General features: G+C 37.2%; 1 protein-coding gene across 2 annotated transcripts in view; it reads left to right on the top strand.

Annotated features, from left to right (window-relative positions):
- Window positions 1-15,358, top strand: part of LOC121417195 (dihydropyrimidinase-like) — a 53,022-nt gene that overhangs the window by 25,473 nt on the left and 12,191 nt on the right. For both annotated transcript variants that reach the window (XM_041610808.1, XM_041610809.1), the window contains exons 2-11: window positions 6,030-6,124; window positions 6,648-6,832; window positions 7,822-7,986; window positions 8,746-8,807; window positions 11,313-11,393; window positions 12,450-12,518; window positions 13,190-13,310; window positions 13,874-14,030; window positions 14,255-14,396; window positions 14,895-14,978. In XM_041610808.1, the coding sequence (XP_041466742.1) occupies window positions 6,030-6,124; window positions 6,648-6,832; window positions 7,822-7,986; window positions 8,746-8,807; window positions 11,313-11,393; window positions 12,450-12,518; window positions 13,190-13,310; window positions 13,874-14,030; window positions 14,255-14,396; window positions 14,895-14,978 (1,161 nt within the window). The remainder of the gene's footprint in view (window positions 1-6,029; window positions 6,125-6,647; window positions 6,833-7,821; window positions 7,987-8,745; window positions 8,808-11,312; window positions 11,394-12,449; window positions 12,519-13,189; window positions 13,311-13,873; window positions 14,031-14,254; window positions 14,397-14,894; window positions 14,979-15,358) is intronic.

The following is a 15,358-nucleotide window of genomic DNA, read 5'->3' as shown; positions in this document are numbered from 1 at the left end:
TTGACAATAAAGACCAACTTGAGTGAAACATTGTATTGAACAGAATTAATCGTTGTTTCACTTGGCAATGATATTTCATATAATATAAACTACAAAAAAATAGTGAGTGGATGACATCATCAGTCTCCTCATTTGCATACCGACCAGGATGTGCATAGATGTTTTGTGAAATTAAGCATACAACTTTTAATTAAAAGTCATGACTTTCTCATTTTACATCTGATTTTTATGACATTTTCAGTATTATGCTCGTTTGCTTTTTTTTTTCAAATCAACTTTTTTTGGATGGACTTGTCCTTTATTAATAAAGTACGAGATGATCTTTAAGGTACCTTTATTACAATGTCATGAGCCTGGTGAATAGGCAATGACCAGTTACATGTAGACTACCCTGGGGGGTGTTTCACAAAGATGTAAGTATGGCTTAGGTCGCACTTTAATGTCGACGCGTACATGATATGCAACGCGCAATCTTATTGATCAATACGCAGTAGTGCGCGTCCTCTTGGGCATGATCTGACCAATGCAGTCATGCCTTTTATACTGCGCGCAACAAGACATTTAAGTGCGACTCTAAGTCATACTTCTATCTTTGTGAAACACCCCCTGGATAACTATCAGTAGCTTGTTTGCCATGTAGTGCAAATTGCCTTTGCATCATAATGTCACATCTTTGTTGTATTTTAATTACTTGCAATGTTTCCTACTACTACCCTGAATATGGTGTTGACTGACTCGACTCAACATCTGTAGGTTTCATTCTCAAACAGCCTCGACAATCTCTGTCAATCCATCAAATTTCAATAGCGATCGATGACTGGGAGATTCCGCGAGCCGTAAAAGATTGAAAAACTAGATCAATATTGATTCATGGTCCTACCTGATTGCAAATTATGTAGTTTTTGTGTCGTGTAGTTTAAATAGCAAAGGTTGTAAGTTTACACAGGCATGTATTGAAACATGCACAATGAAAAGTATTTGCTGAAAACATGGTCAATTTCTTTTATTTATTTGAGTCAATGTACAGTTCCTATACATTAGATACTTCAGAAAGTATGTTATCTGGAATGTTTAATAATGCACAGGAACAGAGACTTTTCTTTATCTGCCATGATATTATCATTACCATCATCACCACCGTTCATCCTACTCATCATAATCACTACTAAATATCATGTTCCCAATTTTCAAAATTCATGTAAAAAGTTATCCAAATTTTCGGAATGAAAGGAAAGATTGAGATGTCATTTTGTGTGAGATTGATTTTGGCTTCAAATTTCTCAATTTCCAGTGGTAATTGTGTACTATCATGATCTCAGGCGTGTCCCTTTGACTTTGCTGAAGTTTCTACATACATGTATCTTTTAATATAATACATGTACTGATCTTTCCCTTCGACCAAGGAATTTTTCAATTTACATATAGATTGGAATTTTTAGAATAAATTCATGAATCTTTCCGTTGTGACTGAAAGACTATATTATGATATTTTCATTTACATGTAAAGAAGTTTGATACCTTTGTATACCCCAGGGTCAGCGGACATTCTGGTGATGGGGTAGGGTGTGATGGGGGGGATTGATGACTACCCCCCCCATCTTACGGAATCATACATGTACATGTATTTCTTGTTTTAGTCAGCTCTAAATTGTCATTGATCATTGAATAATTTTGTTTTGTACAGTTTGTTATGATAGCAAAAATTTGTTGACCCAGAACTTCCACAAGCCATCACCATGGTAACTACTACAGACCTACATAATCCCATGTAAACTATGAACTCTTGAGGTATTATGGGCGCAGGTGGGGACATCATGGTCAAGTGGTTAAGACTCTCATTTTTTAATCTGAGGGACGTGGGTTGGATTTCCAGTCATGGAAACTTGCATGGATATCAAGTCAAGAAATTAATTTACCCACATTGTGCTGCACTCAACCCAGGTGAGGTACATGTAAATGGGTGCGGCAGGAAGAGATTCCTTGAAAAGCTGTGAGCAACGGAATCCATAGATTAGCTTAGCCGGGGTAATGCATGTTTGAGTACCTAACAAGGTGGATAGGAGCGCTATATAAATCCTATATTACATGTATTTTATTCTACATGTTGATATGATATGGGTCTTTTTTTTTACCTGGTTATCCATTTCACCTGTCAGTCGGTGCCAAGGTCTTTGAGACACTGATAGGAAACAATTCATCTGTCACGGTCGACCAGGGTCGTAAGTAGCCGACCAGGGTTCAGTGGCAAACCCCCTATGGCATCCTGTCAATCTCGATTAAGAACGCCGGAAAAACAACACAAAAGCCTTGGCATTTTGGTCAGAGTGCTTATTCTCACTGTGTTGTGTATGTGTAGGCAGGGCTCGACACTAGCGGCGGTCCGACGGTCCCAGACCGGTAAAAATCGCTGTTGGGCCAGTAGATTTTCAGAAATTGGAAGATTTACTGGTCCGACATGACCAGTAAAAAATATCATTGTCGGGCCAGTAATTTTTCCAGAAATGGTCAAATTCACAGCAAACCATTTCCCCCGTTCAATTCTGCAATTCACACACAGAATACACACAGGATGAATCGCACGTGTTACTAGAGTACTATACAGCATGCGGACAGTGTACATGTAGTCAGCCACACAATCCACATGGTGAATTCTCCACTGGCCGCACGAACGAAACCTGGCTAAACTCTGGCAGAAATCTCTCACAGAACTGTCAAAATTCACGGTTCATACTCATGAAAGGCTCTTATAATGTCCATATTTCCTAAAAATTGGAGTAACTCTGTCATCTGTAAGCAGTAAAAGGGTAAATTTTCACTTCTGTTTGGTTCAAACAGATCGGGTCTCGGGTGGTATCGTCTGAATACATATAGCCCCACATATGCATTTATGTGTGTGTTGATACACTTGGTTTCTGACTTTCGTAGCTATTTTAATTGAGCCAAAAAAGAAACAAATGATTTATGATAATAGTTTAAGCTTTCTTCCTCTGTTTTCTTCCTGTTTTCTTTCCTTCTTTCTTTTCAATCTTTCTTTTAATTTTTTTTCTCTATTTCTTTCCTTCCTTCCTTCTTTCCTTCCTTCCTCCTTTCCTTCCTTCTTTCCTTCCATCCTTTCTTACTTTCCTTCCTTCCTTCTTTCCTTCCTTCTTTCCTCCCTTCTTTCCGCCCTCCTTCCTTCCTCCCTCCTTTCTTCCATCCTTTCTTTCTTACTTTCCTTCCTTCCATCCTTTCTTTCTTACTGTCCTTCCTTCTTTCCTTACTTCTTTCCTTCCTTCCTTCTTTCCTTCTTTCTGACTTTCCTTCCTTCCTTCTTTCCTTCTTTCTTTCTTTCTTACTCTCTTCGTTTCTGTCTTGCTTTCTTTTTGTCCTTCATTCCTTCGTTTTACGGGGGGGGGGGGGGGGTCACGAAAGGCTAGAAAAATAAACTTGCGCCTTTTTTTAAATGTTTTCTTTACTTTTTGGGACCAGTAGATTTTAGGTTCGGACCAGTAAAAATTTGAAAAACTGGGTATCTACTGGTCCGACATGAATAGGTTGGACCAGTAGAAAAAATGGGTTAGTGTGGAGCCCAATTCGTGTAGGGACAGTGATTTTCCGTTGAACCGGTAATTAAAACGGGAATTCTGTTTGGTTCTTATACTTTTCATGTAAAAATTCATGGAATTCACCTTTGCAAAACGGGATTCCGGTTTTCGCTGTGTACATTTTCTGTGACAAAATGGAATTTCCATTTATAGATCAAGTTGAAACGGAATTACAGATTTTCAGAAACGGAAAAGACCATTTTTTAAATGGAAAATCACTGTCTCTATATGTGTATGTGTCTGGTATATGATATGATCTAGTGCAGATAAAAAAAAATGTGAGAAAGAGGGGGGGGGATGTCTCCCCCACTTTCCCTAATTGACACTAGGCCTTCCATTTTGTAGGAAACTTCTCTTGTATGATCATGAAAGTTCTCTTCTATTTTTTCATCATTTTGTTTTGGCTTGTTAAATTTTTGTTTGAGGCATTCATGATGATATATAAATGCCAGAAACCAACAATGGGCAAAAGCATTGGCATTTTAGCTAGAGTTGCCATTTTCTCTGTGTTATGCATGTTCCTGATTTTTCCTTTATTTCTATAACTCTAGATTCTGTATTTTGCTCTCATTACAAATACTATACCATAGCATCCAAAATGAAGATTCTTATCAACAGTGTGCATGCAACTATGCATTGTATATTTACGCATACATAGTGGATGCTGGGGTATGCAGTGTGTGGACCATTGCCATCTCCTAATAGAGCCTGCCTAGATTTTCCAATCAAATTTGGTCAACAAATTTGATCAATTTGCCCAGGTACATGTACAAATTGCCACGTTGTCATCCCTGCCCATCCTGGAAAATCAGGAAAAATATGTAAATTATGAGTTTGATGTTTAAAGCGACAGCAATGCATTTAGTACTTCTGTCACTCCTTTGTTTCATGAAAATTTCGTAAAAGATGAAATAAAATAGGAATGAATTTGAGGGTATGATGTACTGTAGTAAAAAAAAAAAATCTTCAGTTTATCTAGGCTCTTATAAGGGTCTTTCACAGTTGCTCGTGCGATTGCGATCATTTGGTCACAAGATATGTTGCACAGAATCGCAACGGTTGTACATGTAAGTAGTCGCACCACCAGTTGTGAAAGGGGCTTTATTCTAGCTCTTTCATTGGCATGCTTGTACATGTACTCGTGTGCGTTTTCCTTAAATTCCTTGCCCATAATATCTGGATTCTGAAGAGAGAGGTATTTCTTTGAAATACTTTATCATTATTGTCGAGTCAACTGTCTGTCATCACCCTCTTCTCTCTCTCTTTCTAATAAACACTGCAAGCACATGGTCTGCGTTGTATCTTCTATCTCATCCTCCTCTTTCGTCATTCATTTCCTTTACTTTCCAATGTCTTCTCCACTTCTTCTCCAAAGTTTTCTTGCTCTTTTCTCATTCTCCAGTTGGTCAATTCTTAAATCATTTTTGCATGTATAAAAACCATTATTCTTACATGTTTCATCCAGCTATACGCAATATGCTGTGGTTTATGTATTGTACATGTATATAAAGATATTCATATTTTCCCTATTTTCCACTCTCTGTTTTTCTCAAATTTATTGTGATGGTCACTCTCCAACCTTTTCATGTACATGTATGCAGTATACATGTCTGAAATTAATATCCCACTATATATCTCAGCACTGACATTAGATATGACATTTACATTGCTGTCTTTCATTAGAACAATGTGTGTTTGTCTTGTGTGTGATCAATATTGTCTATGCTACGTGGAGCATGGGTGCATTGTATTTGAGTTATGTGAGGGATGTGCATGAAGAGATGGGTTTGGGATGCGAGCTGATGAGTGATGCAGTGTATTGATTGAGAACACACTATGCTCGTCTCTTTTTAACTCAGTGAGAAGTTATATTGTACAGTGTGTCTCAAATATTAAGAGGAGACCTGCGTTATCAAAAGAATATCTTTATCCCCATGCATGGCCATTAACCCCCCCCCCCCCCCCATTAAAAAAAATTAATGTTAGTTTATGTACTACAATATGTTGCAGTATCTAATGTGCATTGTAATTAATTTCAACTGGCATTCTCTTTTGACAAATCTTTGAACCTTGAAGAAGTACTCTCCCAAAAAGCATACACGCTGTCCTGGAGAGGACAAATCATTTACTGTTTTATCAAAAATATAATTTCTGAGTTTCCTTTTTTCATGGGAGCACACTAAATCTATATATGTTTATAATGACGGTTTAATGAATTGTTATGTTTGAGTTGATTTTTAAACTTACGATCATGAATTGTTTCTGGTTAATTTTTCAACCTTCAAATAGAAAAGTTGGAAGAGAGAAAAAAAGGAGAGTGATCATGAATTTAAATGTATCATAAATTAATAATGATTCACAATAATATTTCATATATTATTCAACAGAAAGTGCATATCAATAATTTTATTTTTTATTATTTTTCATTTCTTCTCTTTTCTTCAGACTGCTCAAAATCGTTTATTGATCAAGGGAGGCAAGGTTGTGAATAGCGACCAATCGTTCTACGCTGACGTTTACATCGAAGATGGCATTATTCGGTAAGACATTTTCATTTTTTTTTATCCAGAAGCATGTTCAGATACCATTATAGATCTATGTACAGCCTTGTCTTATGCTGACAGACACACATAAAAACGATGAAAATAAAAATTAGTAAGAAAATCTGAGAGTAAACTCCCCCCCCCCCCCCCCTTATTAAATGAAGAGCTCTGCTATTATATTATTACAACATGTTTTCTTGATATTCTTGTTCCAACCTCTTCCGAAATTCAACCCAAATATTAAAGTTACCCCCCTAAAAATGTAAATTAATGAGTAAAAATGAACAAGTGAAAATCCAGATTAATTTCCAATATGAATGACCCCTCTCGTTTGATGCATTTGCAGCCAAGTTGGCAAGGACCTCATCACATTAGAAGGTGCCAAAGTATTACGGTAGATACCCTGAATTTACGAATGAATGTATGTGCCCTTCTCATTTATAAAAAAATATCTAATACCAATATAAATAAAGATTAATTTCTAGTATGAATGACCCCCTCTCATTCAATGCATCTACAGGCAAGTTGGCAAGGACCTCATCACACCAGGAGGTGCCAAGGTATTGGATGCCAAGGGTAAGCTTATTATACCAGGTGGTATTGACACACACACTCACATGCAGCTTCCATTCATGGGAACCTGTGCCATAGATGACTTCTACCAAGGCACCAAGGCTGCTCTCGCTGGCGGAACTACCATGATCAGTAAGTGGTACTATGATCTTCAAGTTGGCAATACCAGTAAAGTGATTAAGGAATAAAATGGAAAATTATAATAAAAGATAATAATGTAGTTTCAGTGATATCGTGCACTGATATGTCATATTAACACTGTGTTTACTTGCTAGGGAAATTCCATGATCAGTAAGTTTCATTATGGTCTTCAAATTGGCAATGTAGGAATAAAGGAATTAGAGGCAGAAGCAAAGTGATAAAAACATTCTAGTGGTGTTGCGCACTGACATGTTGTAAGACTTCTTGCCCAAAGGGAAATACCGTGATCATTAAGTGTATTATGATCTTCAAATTGGCAGTATAAAAAGGAAGAAATAGGAGGCAGAATTAAAGTATAAAAGAAATTCTATGACTGGAATAACTCTTGCCCTTAGAGAAATTCATATACCATGATCACTAAGTGGTATTGTGATCTTAAAACTGGCAATACGGGAATATAAATAAAATGTGACAAAGTTCCCGTAGTATTTTACACTTGCATGTCGTAAGTCTGTGTGCAAGTACCGTGCCTGGGCTAACCCTAAGGTCTGCTGTGATTACTCCCTTCATATTGCTACCCTAATGCCACCGAACATTTGTAGTACTGGTATTTCAATTCTCATCGATTTGATTTCCTTTTAATAGTTGATATTGTTTTTTTCTGTGAAAGGTCTTTTTACCAAAACTTCTTACCAATAGCACGCCTGGATTGACCCTAAGGTCTGCTGTGACCGCTCCGTCCACATTGATAACTCAAGAAGTCACAGTCGTACCTGTTTCATCTTTTGTTTTGATTTCCTTTCCTGTAGTTGACCACAGCCTACCGGTCAAAAGCCAGTCTCTCGTCGAAGCCTATGACCAATGGCATGCCTTGGCTGACCCTAAGGTCTACTGTGACTACTTCATTCAAGTTGGTATCTTAAAATGATACAACGTTTAGAGTTTAACATTTCTCATCTATTTTGATTTCCTTTCTTTAGTTGACCACTGCCTACCAGTTAAAGGCCAGTCTCTCGTTGAGGCCTATGACCAATGGCGTGCCTGGGCTGACCCTAAGGTCTGCTGTGACTACTCCCTTCACGTTGGCATCACCTGGTGGAGCGATAGCGTCAAGAAGGAACTAAGTGTCATTGCTGAAGAGAAAGGTGAGGCTATCTCTCACATCAATTTTTATTTGTAGATCGTCGTGTTGGTGCAAGAACGCCCATAGCATAACAGATTTGCACAGCGCATTGGTACAGAAAAGCTCTTTTAAAACGCACTTTCAGTATGTGGGCTGCTGCTAAGGGCGTTTTTTGTACGAAAGTGAGGTGTTACGTGCATGCTTGCACCAAAACTATGGGATATTCAATTCATGTTTCCATGACATTGCCTCTACTGTAAATGCACACATTATGCCAAGCATTTATCCAATGCTTCAAAAGTTAACTTCACTTCAATCTTCAATCATCACAGAATTCTGAATTGAAAACCCTTTCACAACTTGAACTCTATACTTAAAAAAATAAATGGAGGGGCTTCTGTGGTAAGAACAAATGTTGCATAATCCAATTCATCAGCATATTTTGCATTCAAATAAAAAGATGGTCTAGGTTCCTCAATATGAAAGTACTAGATCCGGCCCAAAGGACAAGAAACTTGTACGTTTTTGCATGAGCGTCAGTGTCAGCGCAAAGGATTATCTTTCGTGGGGGGGGGGGTGCAACAATAAATGTCCCACCCCCATGAACAAAGGAAATCCTCTGAGCTGATGCCCATGGTGAAAACATATTTTCGGGGACTTTCCATAATTCTAGCACAAAGTTAGACTGTGGCTTACATTCAAGCAACCTTCAGATTACAGGTTCTTGTGCTTTCCATCTTTCATATTGATTTGATTGTTTATTGCCCCTCTCTTTTCTCAGGAATAAACTCTTTCAAAATGTTCATGGCCTACAAGGACGTCTTCATGCTTCACGACTTTGAGGTAAGCAATGTCAGTCGTACCTTAGACAAGCCTTAGCATTTATTAGTCATCCCACAGGCAAGCCTAAGCAATGTCAGTCGTACCTTAGACAAGCCTTAGCATTTATAAGTCATCCCTTAGCTTTAGACCTCCTTGGTTCTACTTTTCATGCTCATAACATCTCTTTAGAAGAATATGAAAAATATCTCATATGAACTGAAGTTGTGAAAGAGCCCCTTTAATTCACCCTTTATTCCAGTGCAAATAAAGTGAAATGAATAGGGCTCTGTAATATAGCAATTAGCAACTGATCATAAAACATATCTGTGGTTTAAGCCAGAATGTACAATCAGTCATTAATCTCTCATACATGTAATTCATTTCAGGATGGACTTTTAAAAGCAAAAAGACATAGTGTAATTTATTTGATGAATTATAAATATCAACATGTAAAATTTGTTATTGAAATAAGCTATAGACAGAAATAATGATAAAGGAAATAAAAGAAATTATGTCCTGAAAAAGCCTTAATTTTATTTAAAGATAAATGCCAGTTGTGGTAACGATATCAAAATGAGTTCATACAGAATCCAATGAAATGACCACCAAGGTGTCTGTTTGTATAAATAAAAAATATGTCCCAAAGGATTCGGAAGAAATTGTGTAATTGCTGAGAAATTAGCAAATAAGCACAGGATTCGGGTCAAGCGTCGGGCCGATGTTCCAAACAATAATTATACATTGTCCCACGTGCGCTTACCTGTGTCGGTGATCTTCAGTGTGAACATTTTTCAGCGTAGATTTCAAGATTTCACAAAGTTCACTTTATGTAACTGTACCAGATTGAGATCCTCGATGATATATTGACAATTAAGCCTGGTTTTACAGACTTTCTCATGAAATCAGTGTTTGCTGCAACTACTTTCATTTATCTTTAAGTATTAATCATAGAAAAAATACACAAGGGCTTGGGGCAATTTTGCCTCCGAAATGTTCAAAAGAGCCCTTGGATTTAAAAAAGAGCCCTGGAATATCCCCAGTCATTGCAATGTTAAAGGTTATCCAATGTAGCAGAGTCATGCAGAAGGTTGTAAGCAGCCCTGGAAATAAAAAAAAATGTCTGGTAAGAATGGCTTATTAGTCATTCTCATTAGTATCCACTATCAGGTATTTGGATCATTGTTTGATCATGAAGTATTCCTTTCAAAGGTTTCAAACAGCTGAGTTTGCAGCTGGGTCGTCAAGTGACAGCTGATTATGAATTGTATGAGCTTAACAGATGCTAAATTGTCAAAACAGATTTTTTTCCTCTCAGTAACTTTAATTTTCTGAGCAGGGTATTTGTTATAAATATACGAATGCATAGCCATTGAATCCATGTCTCTGTGTCGTAGATCGTTGATTTAAAAAAAAAAAGAAATCTAGGTTTCAAAGACGTGCATCGTTATAGAGAATGGTGGTATTGAACTAGTACTATACACCACATGTACCAGTTCATTAAGCATGAAGTGGAAGATATTCTTAACAGCAGGTGAAGATGAGTTTCATGGATCTTTGGCAATATCATAATAAGATTCGTCTTAACTTCTGAAGGTTTCCATGGCAAAGAAGAAGAGGGTAGTAGGTTTCATGGTTCACCATGTATCTTTCTTGGGCAAGTGTTGGTCCTGAGTTTGGGTTTGGGTGGTCCTTTTCAGGACCAACACTTGCCCAAGAAAGATATATGGTGTACCGTGAAACCTACTACACTAAGATTTGTCTTTAATTTCATGACCCGTGTCTTGACCCTGTGACCTATGTATTGACCTCTATACTGACATTGTGATGACCTATGCCTTGTCAGACACAATTACCCTTGCTTTGCCACAGCAGTTCTGTTTGTGACACGGAGATCTGTAGCTTGTTTCAATGAGCTGGATGTTGATTACGATACCCTGACCCCTGACCTCTGACCTCTGACCTCTCAATGTGATGACCTGTACTTTCTTTTGACCCTGTTATGTGTGATAATGACCTGTGCCATCACCTCATGACCTTTGTCTTTAATACCCCATGATCCCTGTCTTGTCTCCTTGACCTTTAACATTGATCTCACTCCTACCCCTGAACCCTGACCTCTCGATGACCTGTAATTTCTTTTGACCGTGTTATGTGTGTTTTAATATAATGACCTGTGCCATGACCTGATGACCTTTTTCTTTAATGCCCCATGATCCCTGTCTTGTCTTTACTTTAAACATTGACCTCACCTATTACTTGACACAATAATCTATGCTGTGACCCATGACCTCTTTAAACAATGACCTGTAGGCCTATTACTATTTGACTATGTGACATGACCCTGTGACCTTATCGCGATCATGTGACCTTTGACTCCTCAAAATGCCTTGACCTGATATGAGTGTTCCATGCATCTTACCTCGATGACCTTTGCTCTGTCATCTTGCATTTCATGATCAACTTAACAATGACACTCTTGGTGCAGTATTATCACTTACGTAATTTTAAATATTCTTTTTGATATAGCTTTACCGAGCATTTTCTGCGCTGAAAGAACTTGGTGCTCTCCCATTGGTGCATGCAGAGAATGGTGACATCATCGCTGAGGTGAGTTCTGATTGGCAAATGGAGTACCGCATGATCATCATGATAATCTAACATCACTTTATTGAATTACCATCAAGATTTTTTTTTGGATACAGGATCGATCATGTCCATTAGTGATTAAAAAGTTACCAAAACGGGCAGAATTTGTCCTGTAATGATGCCATCGTTGTCATTAATTCATCTTCTCTTGACATTCTGTAGGTTATTTATGTAGTATGTGTTTCAATTCAAATGAATGAGTTCAAATAATGTAATATTTTATTATGCATTGTTTGTCTAACATTTTGTATGTATAAACAGCCCTTGGAAACTTGTCAAAAGCGCTATATGAATATCATTATATGACAACTAAATAGATCCTTGTCATTTGATTGGTTGTTTGATATCGATAATTCAGCCCAGTTTACAATGACGTCATCATCCGTGCAATCTTGGATCCATATGATTTTGTCCATTGCATGCGAGATAATTAACAGACCGAGCTTGTACTTCATGAACATATTTTACATCAAAATTCATAGATTTCAAATGACAAGGATCTATTTTAGGTGTCATATAAACCAAACAGTAAATGTTATTCATTTGTGCAATGGACAGAATACTTAACTTTCCACCTCATGAAGTATTCTGTCCATTGCACTCATGAACATTTATTATTTGTATAATAATATCATCATCATGTCATCATGTCTTTATGATGGCATGACTTTGTATGTGCCCATGGGCCTGTTTCACAAAGCTGTTCGTAAGTTACGAATTACTTTACGCACGACTGGTGACCATTTCTTGTTCTAAATGATATCCCTAAATGTAACTGATTTAATGCCTAAGAACAGGTTCCGCTCGTGTGTAAAGTTGTGCGTAACTTTACAAACAGCTTTATAAAACACCACCCTTGTCTTATTGGTGACTTCTATTGCTTTTTAGAATTTTAATTCATATACAAAATGTTGACTCATTCTTGTCTAAACAAGTATTTAATGTGTTATGAACTTCTTATTGGTCCCAAAAATTTATATTAATGTCTTTCATGTACCCTTCTGTTTTTCTTAACAGAACACAAAGAAGCTTCTTGATCTTGGCATCAGTGGTCCTGAAGGTCACCTTCAAAGCAGACCGGAGGATGTAAGACAAAATTTACTTTCATTATGTCAAAATCCACATAAATGTGCTGAAAAAGGCCTTGATTTTCTGTTTTTCATTCAAATACAATTTAAATTCATTAATTTTTTCAATCATTACAAAAAGAGGCACAGTTACAAGAATTTCAAACTGTACATGTTCATTTTCGATTCTACATGTTGGTTGGATTGTTAAAAACCCTTTATCAGTGGATAGTTTTCCTTATTCACTTCGTAGAGTAATGATAATAATATGAACATTTGTAATAAGCCGGTATCCATCATAAAAAGATGCTCATGGTGCATTAATTTTTGATATCTCATGGTGTGTGTTTGCTAGAGGTTGGAGCTGAAGCAGTGAACAGAGTGATCCGCATCCACTTACCAAGTCAATTAACTCTCTACTTGTATGTCAGATAGTTAAAACCCATTACGAGTGGATAGTTTTCCTTATGCACTGTGTAGAGTGCATTAGTCTTTAATATCTCATGGTCTGTGTTTGCTACAGGTTGAAGCAGAAGCAGTGAACAGAGTGATCTGCATCTGCTAACCAAGTCAATTCAACTCTCTACATGTATGTCAGATAGTTAAAACCCATTACCAGTGGATAGTTTTCCTTATGCACTGTGTAGAGTGCATTAGTTTTTAATATCTCATGGTCTGTGTTTGCTATAGGTTGAAGCAGAAGCAGTGAACAGAGCGATCTGCATTGCAAACCAAGTCAATTCACCCGTCTATGTTGTGCACGTCATGAGCAAAAGCGCTGCTGATGAGATCTCTAAAGCAAGGAGAGAGGGTAGGTTCATGAATAATTCATTTTGTTTGCTGCTCCCAAGTGAGTAAGATCATAGCACACATAATGATGGGTTATGGGTCTAAGCATTAAGACTGGAGAGTGAATAATTCATTTTGTTTGCTGCTCCCAAGTGTATATATCATAAAGCACATAATTATGGTTTGTGGGTTTTAGCATTCAGACTGGAGAGTTATGATTAATTCATTTTGTTTGCTGCTTCCATATGTATTGATCATAGCACACATAATTGTGGTGTATGGGTTTCAGCATTAAGAAGAGTTATGAATAATTCATTTTGTTTGCTGGTCCCAAGTGTATAGGTCATACCAGACACATTATGGATTTTGGGTATCAGCAGTAAGGCGTGAGAATCATTCATTTTGTTTGCTGCTCTTAAGTGTGAAGATGTTACCACACATAATTATGAACTCTGGGTATCCGGTTGAGAGTCATGAATAATTTTGTTACCTAATATAAGTTTATTCTTTCTTCATGCTTCCTCTGAGTGATGTCAGCCAATGGTTGTCAGTGATTAATGATGATCTTTTTCCTTTTCATTGCAGGTAAGGTAGTCTTTGGTGAGCCTATCGCAGCTTGCCTCGGAACCGACGGGACCAGCTACTTCCATCACGATTGGCTCCATGCTGCGGCTCATGTTATGGGGCCCCCTCTACGGCCAGACCCCACCACACCAGGCTATCTTATGGACCTACTAGCTAAGTGAGTTCTGATTTAGGCATAAAAGGGAGGTTTCCTTCACCATGCACGACAGATTTCAGAAGCACAACCAAGAAGTCTTTGGGTAGAAATTTTTTTAATCAAAACAGCAGTTTCGTCCTGGACTCTGGACAAACAATATATTTGCAATTATTTCTTCTCTCCTAGCTACATGACCTTAAAAAAACAAACAAGTAATTTATTTCTATACTGATTTGTTTCCATAGCAACGATCTTCAGTTGACTGGAACCGATAACTGTACCTTCAAGTCGGACCAGAAGGCGCTAGGGAAGGACGATTTCACCAAGATTCCAAATGGAGTCAACGGCGTCGAAGACAGGATGTCCGTCATCTGGGAAAAGGGTGTGGTAAGTTGGAATACTTGACATTCAAACTTTGAACCTTGACTGTTTAAAATCAGTACATGCCAAATTCCCAGTTAGGATGTCCAAATCACCAAGATTCCGAAAAGCGTCAGTCATATCAAAGACAGGATATGTCTGTCATTTTAAAGTAGGGTATGGTAAGTTGGAAACCGTGATCTTTGACATTTGACCTTTGACTGATGACATATGCATCATAAGGTGCATTTTTTAACGATTGCAGAACACCCTACCAAAACAAAGGCGATAGATGACTTGCCGTTAGTAAAAGGCATTCATCTATTAATCTAGCCAAGAAATGGTAGAATATTTTTTGCATTTCAGCCTGAAATTCACATTTTCCATTATAAAATCATATTTTGGAAAAAGAAGTCATATCTATCTTCAATAAATTCTATTTATCAATGATGAATAATATTCATCAAGTAATCATATATCTATTTTTATTGTGAAATCACTGTATTATATGTTTTGTTTTCTCAGGAAACTGGCAAACTTGATGAGTGTCGCTTTGTCGCTGTAACAAGTACCAACGCTGCCAAAATCTTCAACATGTACCCAAGAAAGGTGAGGAAATCAGTGCATATTTGTGTTTAAAAATGATTTAAGTTTCTCCTACAATATTCATGGAAAACCATTGTGGCTTATAAAAATCATCTGATAAGTCATATGATTCCTTTTTTGTTGTGTTTAAAATAAATATGTTAATAGTCATCTAAGCATCCATGATAGTATTTTTCGGGGGATCAGATGTCTTTTGAAATTAAAACTTATTATTGCTTGGAAAATACCCAAAGTTTAAATGGAATCTCAGCTCATATTTGGCTAATTTCTCAGTAATTTCACAATTTCTTCCTAATCCTTCAGTTGATATTTTTCATTCATGCAAATATACACTTGGGTGGTCATTTCATTGGATTCTGCATGAACTCCATTTTCAAATCGTT

The sequence above is a fragment of the Lytechinus variegatus genome, chromosome 6 (assembly GCF_018143015.1).
Source record: "Lytechinus variegatus isolate NC3 chromosome 6, Lvar_3.0, whole genome shotgun sequence".
NCBI lineage: Eukaryota > Metazoa > Echinodermata > Echinoidea > Temnopleuroida > Toxopneustidae > Lytechinus > Lytechinus variegatus.
Note: the sequence above shows the minus strand (reverse complement) of the source record. Positions and strands in the feature narration are given on the sequence as shown.